Genomic DNA, 22194 nt, shown 5'->3' with positions numbered 1-22194 from the left:
ACAGCCCGCTTCCCATTTGTGCTATCACCATGACTTGCAAGCCGCCCAAGGGGAGAAGTCAGCCAGCAAAAAATGGCTAGATAAATAATGGCTAGATAAACAAACAGGCCTCTTCCAAAAGGAAAAGTGGAGTTACTCTTATCTTTGGTGCCGTTATTCACTGTCTTCTCACCTTTTGACACTTCTTCCCACCTATTTGTCCCGAGTAAGATTTTAAGCTACTTAGGGTAACTTTCAGGCTCTGCAGCCCTGCCCTGGGAGCTGCTGTAACAGCTAATCCTGTAGGAGTCTCTTACGTATGTCTTGGCTCAGCCTAGATTAAGAAAATGTATATAGAAACGGGTTACACAGCAGGGGATTCAGTTTACAAGGTCCTGAAATTGGAAACAGCTTGTTGGCTATTTTAAAAGACAAGTTCTCACTTAAAGTCACATTTTTTTTTCTGGCTGGGAGACCTCTGGAGGTCTCCATCCAGCCTTTGTGTGTTTGGTTGCTCTGAGCTGTCTTTCTTTCCCTGACCTACAGAGGCCCTGTTCCTTGGCCTCTCCTCAAAGGCAGGTGCTCCGGCCCCTGGCCAGGCTGGCAGCTCTCCACTGGACTTGCTCATCGTTCTTGAGAGGAAGCCCAGAAGTGATGTTATTCTGCACGCAGCGTAACGAGCCAGGTGAGCCGTGCTGGTTTTACGCTGCCTTTGCATTACGCACCCAGGAAGATCTCGGAATTTCACCTCTTCCTCAGCCAGCAGCAATGACAGAAGCAGCGCTTACAATGAACAAAAAGAATTTTATTGGAACGTATACACACAGGGATAACAGAGGTATCTGAGTAATCAAATATGGAATGTTTAAGAAAGTTAAAATAAATAAGGATACCAAGTTTTGCCAGTGCTAGGTCCAGCACCAATGTAAGTAAATGCCCTCCGAACAAGTCTGACTCTGATGGGACCATCCCTGCAGAGCCTGTAAAGGTTCCTACCACCAGAAAGTGGCCAATAATTTTGGAATACGAAGAGTCACAATAGTGCTTTCTACCGCTGTGCATTCACACTGTTTATTCGCTACTTTCGTCTCTTATTTCTTTAATAATATCTATTAAATTCTGAAGTCCAAAAACATAACCCGTGTCTTGGCCCTCATGTACCACGCTATCTTCTCCATAGTACTTGCAGGTTGTGTGGGCAAAGTCTATCATGCGAACATCAACAGTACTAGCAGTGGGTTTGTAGGCATATGCTCCTGCTGATTCATCTGAAGACTCCTCTGAAAGGTCCTCCAAGTCCTCTGGGTCTGAGTCAACAGCGACTTCCTGCCTTTCCTTCCCATCATAAATGATCAGCAAGGAGCTCGAATAGAAGCGGTAAGACTCCTGTTTCTCCAGGACAGACTTGAGTTCAGTCAGTTTTTTAATAACAGATTCAAAGAGTTCCCTGCGCAGGTATTTGCCGTTATGAAAGAACTGGTAAAGTGCTTCTTTAAATCCTTGGACTGAGAGTTTTCTTCCATGGTATTTATTCATGAACATTAGCTGGCCAGTGCCTGCCTGGTAGACCTGCATGTTTCAAGGAGACAAGAGAAAAGAAGAGTTAAAATTGTTGGCAACAGTTTTGTGAAGACATGGGGGCAAGGTGTGGGAGACATGCTATGCAAAGCTCTTGCAAGACAAGGTACTGCTCTTAAACTGCTCTTGTAGTTACAGAAACTGTTAGCAACAACACATCCAGCCGTGTCTATGGAGCTTGGAGGCACAGAGGAAGTGGAAAATTCCTTCAGTTTAGATCTGAGCTTTTCCACTTGGAATGTAAGAATGGGGAGGTTAAGTGAGATGAGGAAAGCTGTGGCCAAGATCTCCAAAGTCAAGCTCCAGCTTGTACCACAGCCACTCACTCAGTTCGTTACCTGCCTCTGCTCACAGGCACACCACGAGTCCCAGAATGCTGGGCTCTAAGTGACAGCAACCACCACTTTACAAGACAAGGTGTGCCCCATAATCCTCTGTATTTCAAAGAAGTCAGAATTGCTCCTGCAGGCAGATTGCTTCCTATAGCAGAGCGTTCCATACATCACACAGCTCGCTAATGCCAAAGTATCTACATCACATAAGGATTGCAGGTGCCTCTGTTTTCCGCCACAGGTCTAAACTGGAAAACGAACTGGCAAGCCAGCCCTGCAGTCAGAAATGCAGCTCCCACACTTTTGTTTCTGCCTCGTGCTTTTCTCCGAACTGAAACAGTGAGCTGAACACCAAGCATGCCAAGAGTCATGCTGTGGAACAAGTCCTAGCAAACACTGCTGGCATTCCTGGAATCTACTGGATGGGAGGAGAGAGGCTTCGGAAAAGCCTCAAAAACAAACAAGTTGTTTCCCACTTGTCACTCTAGGAATACAGAAACAAGTAAACAACTCAGGTGAAAGTCCGCACATCTATCTTGTTTGACCAATAGTTCTATCATGCTTATTAATCCACTTCTTGTCAACACTTCACAACAACTCCACTTTAAGCAGTGAAAGATCTATGGCTTTGCAAAGTCTGCAAGACGGACCTAATTACTAGTTAATATTTTGGCAAATTTCCGCATTTTATTTAAAACACATGTGCCAACAGACCTTCAATTGTTTCTTACGCTATCCTAAGATGTTAACCACATCAATAATTTTACTACACATTTTTCAGCTACTGTTATGGAGCAGGAGTCTGTTTCCTTGCTCAGAGAACACAATCACCGGGATGCACAAGGTGCTACAGGCTGCTCCTGCAGATGCTGCCACCTTCAACTGGTGGAAGGGAATGAAGCACAGCATCTCAAGGACAGCAACATACAGGATTACTACCTAAGCCAAAAAAACACCACGAGAAACGGGTGCAAGCTTGTCCCCTTGCATGTAATTCCTCTCACCTGCATGCCACAAACTCGGACTCCAATAACAGCTGATGTACTCTGCTGACATTTGCGAATCTGATTAGCCTTCTTCTCTTCTGATGCATCATCTCCGTGCTGTCGGGTTCCCATTTTAAGGTCCAACACGCATGGTACTTCATATCGAGATGTCAGGTTTTCCAGCAAAATGAATTCTGACTAGTTAAGGAACAACCCTCACAACAGAATGCAGCTTATTGCAGACAGATTTTAGTGTCACAATCTTCATTCTAAGCACACCAAGTATACAGTAGCCTATCAAAACTTAGGTAAGACTTGGTATCATAGTGGATATCTATTCCCAGTTCCAATGGTCTCTAAAAAAAGACAAGCGATTTTCTACATTAAGTGGGAAAAATATAACTAGGTCACACAGAAACACGATCTGGCAGATAAGCCAGACTTGGAATTATGAAGTATTGCCTACTTAGCAGAAGACTTATCTTCTTTTGTGGGAAATTAAGATTGCATGTGCTTCAGTTCCTACTGAAAAAATGCTGAAGCATTTCCACATCTGAAATGCCAAAGTTCAATAATACTTCAGAACATTTGCTATCTGTTTCAGAGACATTACACACTAGTACTTAGATAATTCAATAATCGTCATGGCTTCACTGTAGGTGATAACAGCCATCAAGTACTTTCTACCAATCTGAACAGTTTTAGTCACCGAGTTGTTCTGGTAATTCATTCACCAGAACTCCTCACATAGGGGAATTTGCTTACGAAAGTGAATAGACACTAATATTTTTGCAAGATTTACTGGTTGCATGCAAGCCTGCATACAGCAATAACCCCCCAAGAATGCACAGGGGAGAGATGTTTACCTACAGCTGCAGAGCCCAGAAGTGGGCTTCAGCTTTTGCACTTTGTCACTTTTTTCTTTACTCCCATCCTGACAGTTTATATCCAACTTCTCTTTATCAAAAAGTCTCACTATGAGGAGACTCCTAGAAGCAGACAACTCCTTGCATCAGAACATCCTATCCCTTATATTTAAAGCAACACTGAGAAGTTGCTGGAAAAGCAAAGAGGAAGTTTGTTTTTAAGATCACCAATACTGAACGCAAATATTCGTGGTTCTTGCCAATGAAAAAAAAGCTACAGAATTCCTATTCTCCCTTGAAAGCTTACGCTAATAAACTGGTTTTGTGGAAGATCCCAAACACAGCATACTATAAAGCCTTTCCACTAACTAATGCACAGTATGTAGATTTAAATCAAGTTATTTAGATTTCTTAGCCTAGCTACTTTACTACATGCTACAAAAGCCTGCGTTTTGGAGCTGGCAATCCCTTCAAAGTCACCAAGTAAACGACTGCTTCACAGAGTCTCTATGGATTACAGTTAAGCCTGTGCTGAGTTTTTTATCTGCCACGTCCAAGAAATAAAAAGCAGAGCCCTTCTCATTCCATTGTCATGAGGTCTTTTCAGGAAAGGATACTATATTGATTCCGATGTTTTGCATTTTCCTTCATCCGTTGTAACTGTTGCTGGTGACATTTCATGCTCCAAGGATTATGGTGTTTAAACTGTGAACTGACATTTCCTTTTTTCTCTACAGTATAATATAAAACTTCAGATTTCTTCAGCCACTCAAATTCTTCTTCCAATTTGTGACTAGAAAACAGAAGCAGTACATTAGAGTCAAATTCCAAAACAAGCTCCTCGAAAGGTTCATCAGTGGGTTTAACTTTTTGATCTGTTTTGCTCACCTTCACCAACAGCTAGCCTAAGTTTTGTTTTGCTTTCTGTATGTCTGGACAACTTCCAAATCAATAATGTATCAACCTTTGTAAAGCTACTTCCACATTAGTACAGACCAGCATACAGCCGAGTCATGTTACAGAACATTTAGTAATTCTATTTGTACATTCTTTATCTGAGCTACTTCTGCAGAAATAACCGATACTCTAAGGTCTACCCTTTGCTAAGGACAGTGGTTTAGCACAATGCATCACAGCTCAGAGTGGTCACAAGTATTGTAAATGTGGGGTGGGGGGAATGCATCACTAACAGGGACAAAGCAGGATCCTCCAGCACAGCAGAAATGTGTTGGTTTGTTTGCAATATATATTGTCCAACACTGGAAAGCCCTTATCAACTGATCACAGCAAAAAGGACTCAATATGCTAGCAGGCTGAGCACAAAATAGTTTCACTACTGACCCTGACTGCACTGAGATCAGGAAAAACAAAATGTGAAAAGAAACTGAAAGCTAGAGGTCTGGAGAATTCTCTGGAGTTCTGGAGATCACATCCCAGTTTGGCAGGAAAAAAACGTTCTGCTTTAACACTTTGCAGTCCAGTTCTCCCTAGCAAACCTACCTTTTCATTTTTTCCTCTTTCCTGTGCTGTCGTACCCATTCCTTAGATATCTTCTCGTTTTCTAACAACATTGTCTTTTTGTTAGTCCATCGCAACAGCTTACTTTTGGGTTCACAGTCAGAATTATCTAAGTTTTCCAAGTTATCGTGGTCCCCATTTAACGGATATGCTATTAGACACAAGTTTCCATCTTCATCCTCTTCAAAGCTCACTGACACCACACCTGAAGAGAGACAGAACATAAGAAGCTGTGAACTGCTGAAGTGAGGAGCGAGCCCTTCACAACACGTGATGTTACACTGAGAATAGAGCAACTTTTGGTTTGTTTCTCTTACCCTTGTCCTTAGTTTCTATCTCGCCACAGGCCAAACCTCATCTGTCAACCTAACAAATATCAAAAGACCTAGACAAAAATGACACCCCACAAAAGACAATTCATCACATTAACAAGACAACGATACAAAAAGTTCTTTTCTCTCTCTGATGCAGAATTAATTAAGAACCAAATAATAACAGGAGACAATTTCAATTAATAAAAGCTTTTATTAATTTGAAAAACCTGACTGGTCTGACCCTAAGTGAGATGTAAAGCATGTGTTAACATCTTGCAGTGAGAAGTGACCTGCACAAAAAAACAATAAAAGCTGCAAGTTTTGCATGGCAGCAAAACAAAGAGCACTTACCCAAACAAGATCTGGTTAACAGAACCCCAGGGGAAAGGAAAGACTTGCAAGCAGGGCAACAACACAAGAAAACATCGCATTACAACAGAAACTAGTCCAAACGCTTCTCCTTAGAATCACCACATTTAATTATACATTTTCTCCTCTGTTTTGGAATATATTTTATTGATACTGGTAATGCAGCAGTCTCGTGAAATAAATAACAGAATGCGATACAGAACAAATCTGACTGTGGTACACAGAAACAAGGTGAACCTTGAAAGCACTTCCTTCTCAAACTCCCTCTCAAGAGTCTCTAGAGCACTACACTGCGTCTTAAGAGTCTTAGCAGAGCGCTCTGACAGATGCCCTTAGTGCTACATTAGCACATTTCAACACTTAGCAAAGGAGCCATAACGGTTGTCTGAATTGTCTTTTAATTTTATTTTTCAGTCCTCTCTCTTTATTCTCAAATCAATCAATCTGCACAGTTCTTGCAGCTCATCGCTAGGCCAGAGGGGAGAGGTCTCGGTGAGAGAGTGGCACTTCTGAGCTGGGCAGGCGGCTCTGAGACCTACAGTAGCTGGGGCAGGGAGCACAGAAGCTCTGACAGTCCTGCTGCCACAAAAGAAAGGACAACAGGAAAAAATGGGGAAAACCAGCCAGCAAATGGCCTTTGGCTTTATCCTGGAAAAAATAACAGAGAAGGACCGAGTGAGGCCCCTTATCCCTCCCCACAGCCCCCCAAAAGCCACACACGCTGGTACAATTGTTCTGTTACATTGTGAAAAGTATCATTCAATGACCACATTTTCTTCCAGTCCAACAGAACGTGTAGTACGATGTGCCAGAACGTCTCTGTAAGCACGCAGGGAGCATAACTCTGCGACATCTCCTCTGAAGTCTTCCACCAGTTTTACAAACAGTATGCAAAACTCGGTCACCCTTACAGCTGTTCAAGTCAGTGTGCTTTAAAAAGCAACTCCGTTCAAAAAATGCTTCGGTCATTATTTATTAATCACTAGGCAGCAGTGGATGGAATACCAAAGGGAAAGAGAAGTATTTCTGTTAACTAGCGCAACGCTTAGGAGAACTGGAATTTCCACTCCTACATAACATCTGACTCAGCCTCATCACGGCTACTTGATCCTTGCCTACCTCAATGCCATGAATTTTCATTTCCTTAATGGCAGAAACAACACTGCACATAGTTAACAAGACACTTTAACGACATGTATTTATTGTGATCAAAATGAGAGAGAGAGGACACATCCAAAAATAAGAGAGACCACAACTAAGCTCACACAAAACACCAGCAACCAATCTTATTAAATCCCTGTAAACAGACATTAAACAAGTGGCAAAAAAAAAAGAATCCACAAAAAAAGCAGCAGCAAATTACTGAGAACATTTACAAGCTGTTAGCTACTTACCTGTGCCTAAGGGAGATATATGGGCTATCACCAGCAGAGCTGCTCTACTCTAATGCTGTTAGTCAGCCCAAACGCCAACTTGGCAAGCATTTCCACCCTGCCTCAGACAACATCAAAATACATGAAAAGAAAACCCTAAAATCTCTTCCTGTAGAAGAGACTTCAGAGACAACAGAGAGCACGGCACGCTCGCAGTTAGAGGAAACAGCGCCCAGCCCCGCTAAGCGTCGGCGACTTACCCTCGTACTGCGGAGTGAATTTACGCATTTCCGTCGGGAGGGTCTCGTAGAACTGGTGCTCCCGCTGGATGAGGGGCTTGCAGATGGTCTTGTCGTTAAACCGGAGGACGCAGGAGTGCCCCCCGACCTGGTGGACAAAGGGCTCGAGCAACACTCCCTTGGAATAGTGCTCCACTTCCATGGCTCCGAACGCTGGGCTCATCCTTGTAGCGCATTAGACAGAGGCAGGGGACGGCGGCGGGGAGCCAGGGGGCTGGCCGAGGCGCGGGCTCCAGCGCGGCCGGCTGCGGAGGCAAGCACAGGGCGCCCGCTCAGCCCCGCACGCCGCCGCCCCACTGCGGCCGCGCCGGGGGAGCAGCCAGAAGGGCGCCACGGCAAGCCCCGCCCACCGCCCGCCGACCAATGGCGAGCGGAGGGGGGCGTGGCCAGCGAACCGGGGGGCGTGGTCATGGCTCGGTGGGCGGGGCCAGGGGGTCATTCCCCCCCCCCCCCCCCCCCCCCCCCCCCGCGCGGTGCGTTACAGCAGCGGTCCCGCACCGCCCGCACGGGCTGCCGGGCGTCCCGGGCACGGCTCTGCTTCTGCTCGGCCTCCCAGGCGCTCCCCTCGGAGAGCTGAGGACCGCTAGCACCTGCAGCCCGCCCCGTCCGTATTACTGGAAGTAAACACCTGCTCGGAGAACCTCATCGATCAGCCCAGCTCAGCTCCCGGAATGTTTACCCGCGCCCGCGGATAACAGATCGATACCGGCTTACTCGCTATGCACCTCCTAGCTGGGTTTTTTCCTCCCCCTTTGCTTTTAAGACCCTCAAGAGCAGCACTGAATCAGCAAGCCTCCCCTCCCCAGCTGCTTTCCTGGTGTTTTTCATCACCTGCAGCTCCTCCCAGAGCACCCTCACCCCCCCCCAGCACCAACCAACAGGCAGGGAAAGCCTCCCGGCCTCACCCCGGACACCTGCCACTGCCAAATCCGTTTGGCTATAAGCCCCACACCAGCACAGAGAGGGGCAGGCCCTGCCCGACCCCCACGGCACTGAGCACTGCCGGGCAGGACCCCTCTGCGCGCACGGGAGCCCACCCCAAGCTCACCTTGGGTAAGGCACCACCTCCCCAAACACGCCTCGGGAGCTGCTCCGCTCCCCAGCACGGCTCTGCCACGTGCTGCCAAAGAACTGCTACGCACCCGTCTGTACTTGCATAACGCAGCAGTGATTTTAGGACTCAGGAGTTTTAATGGGGATCTCTTAGAGCCAACACCGCTCCTGGAATTTCCCAGCGAAAGCCAGAGCAGTGCTGCCGAGGCAGGGAGGCACGGCTAGGCGCACGCAGCGAGACCCCGTGCTGGGGGAGCCTTACACCAGCACGGCTGCGCCTCTAACAGCACCAGCACCGCAGCGCATCGCCCCTGCAAGGGGCGCTCCTCACAAGCTGCTGATCCTGAGGCCGCCTTCCTGCTTACCCCGCGGTACCGACGCCGACTGGCACCTGCAGTGGTTCAAAAGCGGCTCGCAACACCCCTGTCCTCTACCACCCGGAGAGCCCCGGTCCCGGCGCATCAGAGCTGCCCGAGGAGCTGAGCCTTGCGCAGGCTGCTGCTGCAGGATGCACTGCCCGGCAAAAAACACCTCCGGCACAGGCAACACACCACCTCGTTTACCCAGCGCATCTTCAGGGTGCTCATTAGCAGCAGCTCAGGGAGTTCTCTTTAACAGGTGCCCAATCCTGGTCAACATCCCTCGCCACGGTGCGCACGCACTCGGATGGGATCGCGGAGCACAGCCCTGACTGCTCGCACCACTTCACTTTCCTGAAAGACCCAGACCTGGCAGCACATCACACGCTGCAACCTCTCATTCAAGGGCTCACAAAGCGAGGGTTTTTTATAGTTCTGATATTACAAAAATAGCCATTACGCAATATTTAGGCAGGCTGCAAGAAATGTTAGAAACATCTACACAAGTCAAACACAGAGCACTTGGTCGGCGTGACCACAAGGCAAACGGGAATACCGAGGGGAAGGAGGGAACTCGCCTCAGAAAAGACAACTTTACCGTGCCTGCATTAACAAGCTCTGCTGGGTTTGTCTCCCAAAAACACAGCACAACTCTCAAGTGGTATTTCAGATTTTTGTACTACATCACCTGATTCTGTAACCAGCTTGTTTTCAATGCTCTTCAGAGAAAAAAGCGCACAGGCTAGCTGTTTTTCAGCATTTTTCCCAGACACTAAACTCAGGCTCGGTGTACTCTGCCCTTTACCCCACCACCACACGCTTCTAAGTGCCTTTGATGGAGTCTTTTGTTCAAAAAACACATCGGAAAAAAAAAGCAGATGTGCAATTCCTTCACAAGTGTCGAGCATTTTAAGAAAAACCTGACGTAACTTGAAGGAGGCAAACAAACTTGTCTAGACACAACAATAGCTTGAGCAATGTCATTCTCACAGTAAGCAGCAAAAGATGTTAAAAACCCCAATCTATAAAACAAGAGTGATGTGTAATGACATCTTATTCTCAGCCTAGCATGACAGTGACCAGCAACAGAACACCACAATGCACTCATCTTTGCAGAGTTTTAAAACTAAAATTAATCTCAGGTGACGGCATCCTTTGGCAGGTATTTCAAGGCATTACAGATTCTCCGCTCAGTCCCACACGGAATTGCATTAACGAACGCAGCCTCTGGAGAGCACGGCTCTCAATTAGGCAGCGACTCCTTCCTGCACAACAAGCTGGCAAAAACAACCCCCTTCCCCCAGCCCCTGCGACAGCAGACTTTCTGATGCAGAGCTGCCCTCCGAACCAGTCTGCTTGAACCGGGCTCCCCCAGCAGAGACTTTTACATCAGGCGGCCACCCGCAGCTCCCAAGAGACCCAAGTCAGCTTTGCAGCACGACAGACAAGGCAAAGCTTTCTGCCTGCCTTCCCACGGCTCACCGGGCAGTGCAAAGGGGAAGCTGGCGGAGCAGCTACCTGCACGGCACAGCTGCTGCACGACGTGATAACCCTGCCGAGCCAAAGTGGTTCTGAGGAAAGAGAAAATCACACAGCCAGCAACAGGAGAGAGGAAAATCCATGAGCCACTGAAGCAGCCAAAGAGAAAGCCGGCTCAACTTGAAGAATACTCAGAATGCCAGCTGAAAATGGATGGAGGAACATGCAAACATCACTGTCAGAAGAGTTATGGAAAGCTGGCGAAACCCAACACCTGCTTTGTGCACAGATCTGGAATTATACCGCAGGTCTCAGAGGTAAGTCATTACAGCGACCGGAGAGAACGACCCTTCACAGCTGAAGCAAGAAGCACACCAAGAACCTACCACATCCCTAACTGCAGCAGTTACAGGTGTGCTACAAATCCCCGTGTAGCACAGGAGGCCAGCCTCCTCTCCTGCTCCGCCACCAGCGCTGCAAGTCTCCCACTCCCGAGCAGTGAGGGACGTGAACCCAACAACGCAGAGCACCCAGTGCTGGGATATCAGAGCCATGAGACTGGTTAAATGGGCCCAGGCTCAAAGCTCTCGCTCAACATGTGGCTCATCGTGATGGAAACACACAGCACTATTTTATTAGTACACGTGCCCCATCTAGCATCAGTGAAGAACTGCTTCTAACATTCGCTGTGGTTGCTGCTTGGCTCATGAACGGAAGCTGCTCTGGTGTGTTTTACTCCACGAGATCTTAAGACAGGAACGGGGATACCCCAATCCTCCAGTGCTCAGTCAGTTACCTTACCGCAGTGTCAGAAATACAAAACTATAGAAATAAACTGCATACAGAATAGGAACCAAGCCCTGTACAATAGGCTGTTTCTCGATAGGAAAAAAAAAAAACACCTTCCGCATTCTTTTATCACAACTGTTTTACTAAATTCCTAACTTTCAGGATCATTATACCTCTAAATAAGGTAAAAACAGCCCCACAAAATGCTTTTGAAACCTTTCCTACCTTGAATAACAACAATGTAATTAAGGTTAAACAGTAAAAGAGAGTTTCTAGCATTTTTTTCTCGTTAGGGTAGAAGTGCTGAGCCCACAGAGTAACACGCTTCCAAAAGCCACGGCTGAGAGCAGCCTCACATTCTGCGTGCTTCCAGAAAACAATCACCTATTCTGGTAACTGATTTTTAGGGAAAAGGTCATCTTCACTACACGCGTGTGCTCGCACTGTCAAGTCTCCAAAAACGTTTTTTGCTGTAAACAAGAAGCCCTTCCCCAAAGAGCAGAAGCGTAAGTGGAGCACAGCAGATTTAATAGTGCTTCCAGCACAGGGCGAAGAGCCACAGAATCAGGAAGGGGAGACCCGACAGGCGAGCACACTGCGCTTTTTACTTCTCTCATTTCGTTTTCCCTAAATGCAGGAGCAAAGACAGACGGCAGCAGCACGCTGTAGGTCTTTGCAAGGTTCCTTAACAAATTTGGATAGCATATCCCCCAACACTCCACCCTGTATTTCAGAAAACTTCACAACTGAGCTCTCTTTTAAAGACTGACTAGATTGGAAAAAAATGTCTTTTTGTTAAGTGCGGTGTTAAGCCGAGCGGCTGTGATGCCTCTCGCTACACCACTTACTGAGACCACTAAGAAAAAAGCTGAGCTACAAGTTTCTATGCAAACCAACGTTACTTAAGCTCCTCTGCAGCAAATTCATCAATCTAATGATAATTAAGTTGTCTCCAGGACACGTACTCAGAGATGAGCAAGCATGAGGCTTTGTAAAAATACTCAGCATGAACACTTAAAGGAGTGAGCTATCGACTCCTCCACACCGAGGCTCCGCGTGCTTCATTCCCCAAGCAGAAATATTTCTGCTCTAGCCTTCGCTGCTAAGCCACGAGGGCGCTGGGAGTCAGGCGCTGCAATGACGGGCTCATCCCCACCGCCCCACGGCAAGCCACCCGTACAAAAATCCAAAAAAGCGAATCCTGCTTGGGGAACGTAAGGTGCTTGGGGCAGGCCAGAAGAAGAAACCACCCACTTCTTAGAAGTGCTGACACAGGATAAGTTTTCCTCTAATCTGCCCTTATCAAATGGGTGGCAATTGCAGTGACACACTGATGTAGTTTGGGACAACGAAAAAACTTCACCGAAGGAAAAAAGATTCCTTGACGTCCTTTACTAAATCCCACAAAATAGATGGACCTAGGGACCCAGAATTATTCATGAATCCTGGAGCGGAGTTTACACAAAACAAGCTTGCAAAGCCCTTCTGGGCAAGTGACAGAACTAACCAGCTAGCAGCCTTGGCCCACTGAGGTTGAAATCTAATCCTGTTTTTAACATCAGACATACAAAAGACTCCCACCAACAAAAACGCATACTTATTGTCAGGTGGAAAGTACCTGCTCACCAGCTCAACAGACTAAAGCAGCAGCAGCGGCCCTCCGGCGCACAGTTACAGGCACTCCCATTCCAAGTTGTGTACACTTTTCCTGCTGGGCTATTGGAGGAACGTAGCAATAAATTCTGGAACACACCCACTGGCAGTAGCTTTTAAGAAAATTCTGTGCTCTGTGCCAGAGCTCATCCATCACTGGCACATGACAAGCAAAACACAGCTGGAAGCAGTTAGTTCTAAAAAAGTTTCACTGTTTTTTAAGCCTTTACCAGTTTTACAGCTCTTTGAAATTAGTGCTAAACAAACCAAAGAAGTTGAGGGGTGTTTAAAACAACTAGGATGTGCAGGAGAACCCCCTGAAATACCCCAGGCTCCTCTGAGGACATCGCCAGGTGTGTGACCCTAGAGGCACTCGACCTTTTTCCCCCGCACTGAAAGGAGGGAAGGGCAGCCCGGCACTGGCTGCCACAGCCAGCACCTCTTACAGAGAGCCCCTTCTGCAGGGAGAGCGCTGGGCCCTTCCTGGCCAACACCACTTTCACCTGTAACATACAAACGAAAGATGAAGCATTCCAATACTGATACACGTATAGAAAGAAGTCTATTTTCAGCGTATAATGGACTTTTTAAATAAAAATCAGCAATATTTTTACTATCTCCTTTTACTCTCTTAACACAGAGTTCTATTTTTTTCCTTTAAATATAACCCAATCCCAGCAATATTTACTATGGGAGAAAGCCACTGCCCCACAGGTTAAGAGTCATTCACACCTGTAACTGTAACCCCACAGCTGCAGACCACCTCTTGTAGCAGATACCAGCAGGACTTTTGGATACAACTTCACAAAACAAACACAAAAGCCTGACTTGCATCATGTTCCATCACTGCTCCTCATGCAGGACCATCATCCCTACCTTAAACCAGCCCTACACCACCAGGAGAGCCCAGTTCCCCTACATTTTGTCTTAGAAAGCGAGGCAGTAACCAAGGCAGCCTCCAAGAGCTTCTGGCTTTTTCTTACCAGAAGCACACAGGGCAGCCGCTCAGCCAGGGAAGGCAGTTTCTCCAACCTCAACGCAGATTTTGGGTGCTCAGTACAAAGAGTACAAAGTACCAAAAAGCAACACTTTTGGCTTTCCCTACGCCCTTTGTAACCTGCAAGCTTAACAACTACAGACGCAAAGCTGCAGAGAAATGCCAGATTTACCCCTCAAAGCTATTTTATCTCCCTAGAACTAAAATAAAGCCAAGTTACAGGTTACTAAGCATACCCAGCCAGAAAAGAACACACAATTCTGACCCATGCAGTTTTTCCAGGGATTGTGTAATTTAAGAACTAGCCTCTTTTCCAAGTAAAAATGCCATGGAAACTAAGAAACCCGAACCACCAAAGCTAAGCTACTTAAACTTCCTATTTAGAAACTGATCCATCTTAAAACAGCATTCTGGCACCAGTGGCTAAAAACACCAGTTGCTATAAAAAGACAATACTACCCTTTGTAATGGAGAAGCCAGAATAGCACTCAGCCTTTAATCTTCTGAAAATATGACAGCAAGAGCTAAATTGCATAGACTGCACATGTGAAAGTGTTATTCAAGACACAAAAGAAAGCGAAATTCAAGCACTGAAGTTAAAATAAATTCATGTCCACACCTTTCTCATTACCATGAAGTCGGCAGCCTGGTAACTGTGTTTCCAACCCTTCCATCCAAGGACACCGCACGTTTGGGATTGGCCCTTGAAACTGTGACCAAGTTGTCCTAAATGAGAATTGCTCTGAAGTGCAGCTATCAAGTCCCTTCCAAAGGTCTTAAACTCAAGCTTACATGTCCAAATCCAGTCCAACTCCTTGAGCCAAAATTTCCAGGAATGCCATGCCAAACAATGATAATCTATAAATAAACTACAAGAAGAATAGCGCCAACAACCTACAGTTACCTATTTCATGCCTCCTAATTATACACATACTCATTTGTACCGTCACAGTATCACAGATTTCTAGGTTGGAAGAGACCTCAAGATCATCGAGTCCAACCTCCGACCTAACACTAAGTACTCCACTAAACCATATCGCTAAGCTCTACATCTAAACGTCTTTTAAAGACCTCCAGGGATGGTGACTCCACCACCTCCCTGGGCAGCCCGTTCCAATGCTTAATAACCCTTTCAGTAAAGAAGTACTTCCTAACATCCAACCTAAACCTCCCCTGTCGCAACTTTCGCCCATTCCCCCTTGTCCTGTCACCAGGCACGTGGGAGAACAGACCAACCCCCACCTCTTTACAGCCTCCTTTAAGGTAACTGTAGAGAGCGATAAGGTCGCCCCTGAGCCCCCTCTTCTCCAGGCTGAACAAGCCCAGCTCCCTCAGCCGCTCCTCGTAAGACTTGTTCTCCAGACCCCTCACCAGCTTGGTCGCCCTTCTCTGGACTCGCTCGAGCACGTCCATGTCCTTCCTGTAGCGAGGGGCCCAAAACTGAACACAGTACTCGAGGTGCGGCCTCACCAGAGCCGAGTACAGGGGCACAATCACTTCCCTAGACCTGCTGGCCACACTGCTTCTTATACAGGCCAGGATGCTGTTGGCCTTCTTGGCCGACATACTCCAAACAAAGTTTAGTCCCTTTTTGGAGAAACTAGTCAAAAAAGCAACCCGTTGTAGAAGAAACTGGTCAAAAACAACCCAGACAGAGCCAGTAAGCAGACGTGAAATGCTCATCCACAGTTCAAGCCACGGTTCCTCGAGTGTTGGCTTTGAGATGTTACTTCTGATGCTCATGACAGATGGAGTTTCCACTCCCCAGCAGCTGAGGTTCACGAGATGCATTTAACGGATCTTTTGAAACTGCATTTGTTTCAAAACACTTCAAGCTACTGAAAACACATCTCTAACCAACTAAAAGCCTGGACTCACATCCTAAAGGGAGACGATACATGATTCAGCAATTTTACACACTCTTCTTTCCCCTTTCATGCTTCTTAGAGGGATAATGAAATAAAATTCGGTCCCAAGACCTTGAACATGAGCTCCTTCCAGGATGCCTAAGCACTACAGAAATTTAATTCCAGAACACAGAAAAGAGTGATTTCACTGTGCTTCTTGCTGAAGTACAGATTGGACACGAGCAGGTCAGGACAGGAGAGGAGTTTTACAAGAATGACTCCAGTGCGGCACAGTAAAACCACAATATTATTTTATTTACACAATAAAAAGGGACAAGGGCCTTTTGTACAAGTATGCTTGCTAACATAAAAAAAATGTTTCTTTTAAAAAATATTTACGTTTTTCATCTTTCAGTGATCTCCCAGTACACCATCTGGGACCAATTACAGGCTCACATAATAATTACTGTCAAAGAATTAATCCATCCTCATCTCGCACAGTTTACATACTCAAACAGCAGTACAGAAACACTTGACAAAAATCTTATCAGTTTCAGTAATCCGTAAAAGGAAGCTTTCACAGGAGCTTGGCTGCATCGCTCTCACGCCCCAGCAGGCTGAAATACACTCAATAATGCAAAAAATGAGCTAGTTTTATTAGTCCATTAACTGGGACACAACCAGGATAATTTTTATGCCCTCAAAGACCTTTGCTGCTTTACAGGAAGTTTTTAGATCACGAGCAAGCACGGCTTGCCCAAGTGCCTTCAAAGAGACACCATCACTAACCAAAAAGGGAAGGCTCAGACAGGATGACTGCCAAAAAACTATTTTTTCTTCAAAACCCTGCAATACTGCACCACCATCCATGCTGTGCTCACGTTCCAATTCTGTGTTTCTGAAAAACAGCCTACTGTTTGAAAAAAATGTGTCAGGGAAAAATCAAGCTCATGAAAGACCATTTTATTTTTTCAGATCAAACTGTGCGGTGATGTTAGATCATTATTCACTCTTAAACACAAGAAACCACCATTAGGCATTTACAGTTAAATATGTAAAAGGCTTTGTTTCAATAGAATGAGCCTCAGACAGCCCTCCTCTCACCACTCAACTCGCTGTGCCTTAATCAGCCTTTATTCAATTTACCCCCCATCCTTGGGAGACTACTTAATTCTATGAATTCTGAAGTGATTCTCCAACACATTGTTCCCTCATCTAGAACTTTCCCTTTGGTTTAATATTCACAGGCTTCCCTCCAGAAAACCAGCCAATTATATCGAGCTAAACCCGATTTTTTATTGTTTGCTTACATGTACTATTCCCTGTTACAAAGCTAATTATTTCAGTACGAACACATCCACCAAATTTAACCTCAAACCTCTAGTTAAATGGAACCAACCTTCTGAAAGAGCTAACACCTCAGAGACATCAAGATGATGCCTATCGTGCCCGCAGTTCCACTTCAGGACAAGGTACTACATTAGCATCTGTAGGCTGACGTCAGATTAAAGCGGTAATTTGCCATCGCATTCTTAATGTATATCCGAAGCACAAGACAGATAATGTGCCGTTCTTCTGGAAAAACATGTGAAAAGCAAAAGAGCAATTGTTAGAAGGAAGCTGTCATCCTCAATGAGCATAAAATTAGGCAGCACCCACAATTCCTGATAGGGTTTCAGGCACTGTTGAAGTTTTCTGCATCACAGCACCGCGCTGCTATTTGGGTACTGCCGTCAGAGCCATCTGTGCCTCAGGAAGAAAATCAACATTTCTGCTATGCCTGTTCTAATGCGGACCCGATGGTACTTGTGATACCGGTCTTGTTCTGGCATAAAGCCCCCAAACGCTTCCTTCTTCCAAATGCGATCTTCCGAGGCAGGACAGCCCCAACAGCTGTATCTGCTGCCCTTGGGTCTGCCTGCCCCATCCACAACCTGGGGCCTCATCAGCCAGTTTCCGCGAGTCGTCCCCACCTCGTCAGCTCCTTCCAGCTCCATCAGTGTCAGCACAGCAGGATGAGAACACCGGGACCAAGACTCGCAGTCCCACTGACAGGCTGCTGTGTGAAGTCAGTAATTACTGTTTCTGTGGGGCCTACTAATTGGCCGATCAGCACGTACGCAGCTCCAAACCAACCCCAGCTCGTGCACTGCCTCCCAGCCGTTCATCACGGCACACGCACAGAGCTTGTCTTCACCAAGCAGGACTCTCAGAGACCCAAGTCATTTTATGAGCAAACCTTGACTTCTTCCAGTAAAACAATGCAAAACCGGGCACTTGCTGGCTCCAGCCGCCTCCAGGAAAAGACCTTCCATCCGCACCAGCAATCCGGGTGCAGAGTCATCAAAGATTAATTTAAGAATCCGACAGCCAGCACAGCGGGAGTACTTTCTGTACCTATTACGAAGGTTATCACTGCCCTATTCCAACACACCCTGGCTTTCAGAGGCAGGCTCAGGATCTCAAAGACTTAGTCCTACACAAGTCAAGAGGCAGCATGAAACACCCAGTGATGATTCCAAGCTCCTAAACACTTGATTAAACATCAGCAAACAACCTTCATTTGAACAATTTTGCTTCCACTGCATCAGCAGAAATTCAGACTTTGCAGGAACAGAAATATTCTGGCTACTTCCAGCTCATTATGTTGTGTCACCGAGCTTTTTGCAAAGGGGAAGAAACGAATTATTTTGAAACCAAATCGTTATTATGAAAAGCCCCCAAATAACATTGTACTGAGGCATTTCTAAGAAAAGCTAGAGAAATATCCACCTACAATTATACCTTAAAACCATATAGCGTGGCCTCTTAATACCTGAAAACCATCCCTATACCGTTTCAAAGATACATTAACCTTGGGCAAGACGGAAAGCCAGATAAAAGAATTAGAGACAGAGGAAAAATCCTCTCCCCTGCAATGGAAAATTTTCAGCTCTGGGAGCGAGGCACGGAGATGCTCAGCCGGACCCGCGTTGCCTAGGCACCGCGCGCAGCCGCCTGCCAACAGGGACGAGCCGAGCGTCAGCACATTCAGCCGCCGCTCAGTGCGTGGAGCGGGTGCGAGGCAGCAGGTTTGTCCACGCCAGTGTAAAATACCTGGCTGCCTTGGTGCCGGGGCTCTAGTCTTTGCCCAACAGATGCACAAGACCCATGATGAATATAAAAATATTGACGTACTGAGGGCGTTCAAGTCTAAATTTTTATCTGCGGCTCCGTTTCTGCCCTTTCCACCTTTTGATGTAGCACCTCAGCTTTGGAAGGCATTGCTACCCATCACACCAGCTCTGCATTTAAACACTGGTACAGAAATATGAAGGAAACCAACGAACTTCTTCAAAAGGAGGAAGTTATACCTTGGCTCGGCGTCACAAGCCACATCAAACCGTACCTCACTCCAAAACCCCGCCTTCGCCACGGCTGCCCCACGTCTCTCCCACGCGAAGCGCGGCTCCCCCAGGCAGGGCAGCATCAAAGGGACACCACAGAGGCACTTACTCCGCATGCTGTGGGTCTGGAGCAGCTCCAGAGCTCAGGGAAGCACCAGCTCCGTTCCCTGGCCCTGCAGCAGCGCTCCTGCCTTCCTGGAGGCGCACCTGACCCGGCTCCCCTGATTTCCAAATGCCCCCAGAAGAAGATCACAAAATAAGTGACATTTAATACCAGTCAGCCCCAAATTCCCAACCTTTACCTGAGTTCCCTGAACTTAGACAGTGAAGATTTAAAGATTCAGAGTGTTTAAAGATTCAGAGTGACTACCGTTTATCACTTTAGGTGAAATTTCTTCACGGACTCTCTATCACCAGCAGGTTTTTCACCATCAGCCTGACACCATACACTGCTGTGCCGCCACCTTTCCCTAAACCAAGGCAGACACTTGTGACCACGGCAACACTGCTGACAGACTGAGGCACTCTCCGTCATGACAAGGCATGCCTACTCTCCCCAACCTTCAGAAGAAAAAAGTCATCCCGAAAACATCCTCTCTCACCGCCCAGCTGATCAGAGGACAATTAGAAAGTGTCACCATACCACTGATCTGGCTGCGGGCCCAACCACTGACAGGCGGCTGAGAGTTTCTTTCTTTAACATCTTTTCTCATCCTGCTTTTACAAAACCTCATGCCTGACAAATCTGAAGTATTCTTTGCAAGCAACTGGTAGGGAAGGAATTTTTCAGAGCATACAGCCTCGCGTTCACAGGTCTGACCACTATCCAGATTTCCAGCTTCATCCCAAGTTACTGTACCACGTCGTTATGCTCATTCTGATCTATCTTGCTTCAAGAAGAGATAGCGACGTAAATCTTATATTATTAGCACAACCCAAGTACTGCAGACAAGTTAACAGATTACTCCAGGCAGATATAAACAGCAAAGGCAGAAGAGAGAAAAAGAGCTTTTCAATTACATTAATGAATCTAAATTTATGAAAAGCTACTTGGCCCCGTTTAAGGTCCTAATTTTTTAGGAAGAAGTATACATGAATGGCTATAATCCTTGCCAACATCTTACAGTTCTTCCCTGAAATCCTTCTGCAAGCCTTAACCAGGCTACACTTCTGGTCACCTGAGACTATTTTAGGAGAAGAAACACTCCTGGATGTTTGCAGTTCAATTGTTGTCCCCTGTTGTTCTCCCTCCCCCATTTACCAATTACAACAACAGTCTGGAAGATGCTGAAGAACCCAAATGGAAGTAAGCATTAGGTGGCAAATCCATTTTAAAGCACACATACTGGTGTGCTCATGTATGTATATATAAAAGCAGTCTCCACTCCAGGATATTATATGCCCTGAAAATATGCAAAAACAACTCAAAGGCAATTTTACATGTTACAAATAGTTCATATATCTTTAATAAACAAAGCCATGAGCACAGATACCAATTCTTCAAGACATTTAAAAAGCCAAAATAATCCTGATCTTTTTATTCTCAAGGATCATATTTGACCTGTAATATTCCCACTTAATTTCACACGTTGAATACCAATAACACATCCCATGGCATCTAACTCAAAAGTTAAAAGAACTCAGAGCCGCATTAGCTTAACTCAGAGTCACATTAGCTTAAACGTTTCAGAACTAAATACTAAAATTCTGACCTCATTATTTGGCACAGAAGGGCCCCCTTAGATGTCCATGAGGATAAGAAGCACACACGCACTGGATGCATTTTTTAAATATCTGAGTAGCCATGGGACACATAAGGCACCACGCCAGAAAGTAAAAGATGACAGACTAGAAGTAAGGGCAATTAAGTTCCAGCTTGTATCAGGAAAGGTATCTGTGTTCAACATCTGTACTTTTCACAGTGGAATTAAGGCCAAGGACATATCAGGGTGTAGCTACCAAGAGGCTGTTATTCTATCAACAACGATAACGTTTATTTCCTTTAGCTGAACGCCGACTTCCAAAGCCCCAACCCCAAGTGTTTTTGTCGGGGACCCGAGGGCCCCCAGCCGCGTTAGCAGGATGCCGCAGCAGCCCGCGATGCTCGGGGCAGCGCGTAGCGAGACATCCCCGAGCGCTTCCGACTTCGCGCGGCGGCGTCGCTGAACGGCACATCCCGTTACGCAACGCTCCCCAACATGTTATTTTGTCATTCCGCAATTTCACGAAGCAGACCCCAAACCTGCAGCACATCCCGCACAGGGCCAACACCTCACAAACCAACACCAGACCGTGTCGGAGGGGTTTTCCGACCTCGGTGACTCCACGAACCAGGCTAACACCTACACCTACACCACTGCGGCCTCCCACGGACGGGCCAGAAGCCCCGCACCGGCGGGGGCAGCGATGCAGGACGAGGCAGGACAAGGCAATACGAGGCAGGACGAGGCAGGGCCAAGTGGGATGAGGCAGAATAAGGCTGAAAGCTCGGCGCAGGGCACAAATAGGGTGACACTGGGGCAGCACCCCCCATCCCATCCCATCCCATCCCTTCCCATCCACCCCATCCACCTCACCTCACCTCACCCCATCCTATCCCACTCATCCCATCCCATCCCATCCCATCCCATCCCATCCCACTCACCCCACCCTCCCTCCCTCACCCCATCCCACCCTCACCCCACAGCCAGCCCCAGCCACCACCACCCACCCCCGGAGCACCCCAGCGCGCAGCTTGGTGGGGAGAGGGCCCCCCCCACACCCCTCAGAGCCCACCCCCGGGACGCTGAGGAGGGCACGGAGCCGGCGGAGGGCCGCGGAGCGGCGGCCGGGCCATTACCTGCTGTCAGGGCCGGCGCCGGCGGCGGCTTCGCCTCTTTTGTTTCTGAGACGCCAAAATGGCGGCGCGGGGCCGACCTCCCCCTCCCGTTCCCCCCCTCCCGTTCCCATCCCCACCCCGGCCCGAGGCCACGCCCCGCCTTCGGGCCCGCCTCGCCATTGGCTCGGCCCGCGCCGCC

At 47.1% G+C, this 22194-nt stretch overlaps 1 protein-coding gene and 1 long non-coding RNA gene across 2 annotated transcripts; both read right to left on the bottom strand.

Moving 5' to 3' along the window:
- Positions 1-763: 763 nt before the first annotated feature.
- On the bottom strand, positions 764-22156 carry IP6K2 (inositol hexakisphosphate kinase 2). Its single transcript, XM_083795315.1, has 6 exons — positions 22017-22156; positions 7576-7859; positions 5242-5464; positions 4359-4534; positions 2894-3069; positions 764-1548 (listed from the first exon to the last, which is right to left on the bottom strand). Exons 2-6 carry the CDS (start codon positions 7775-7777, stop codon positions 1051-1053), a joined length of 1275 nt encoding a protein of 424 aa, XP_083651441.1. The 5' UTR covers positions 7778-7859; positions 22017-22156; the 3' UTR covers positions 764-1050.
- LOC310880061 lies at positions 5765-7569 on the bottom strand. The gene is made up of 2 exons (XR_014571357.1): positions 7337-7569; positions 5765-6521 (listed from the first exon to the last, which is right to left on the bottom strand). It is a non-coding gene; the product is annotated as an uncharacterized lncRNA (long non-coding RNA).
- Positions 22157-22194: the final 38 nt, after the last annotated feature.

Source organism: Anser anser (assembly GCF_964211835.1).
Source record: "Anser anser genome assembly, chromosome: 12".
Lineage (NCBI taxonomy): Eukaryota > Metazoa > Chordata > Aves > Anseriformes > Anatidae > Anser > Anser anser.
The sequence above is the reverse complement of the archived record's forward strand: the minus strand, read 5'-3'. Positions and strand labels throughout refer to the sequence as shown.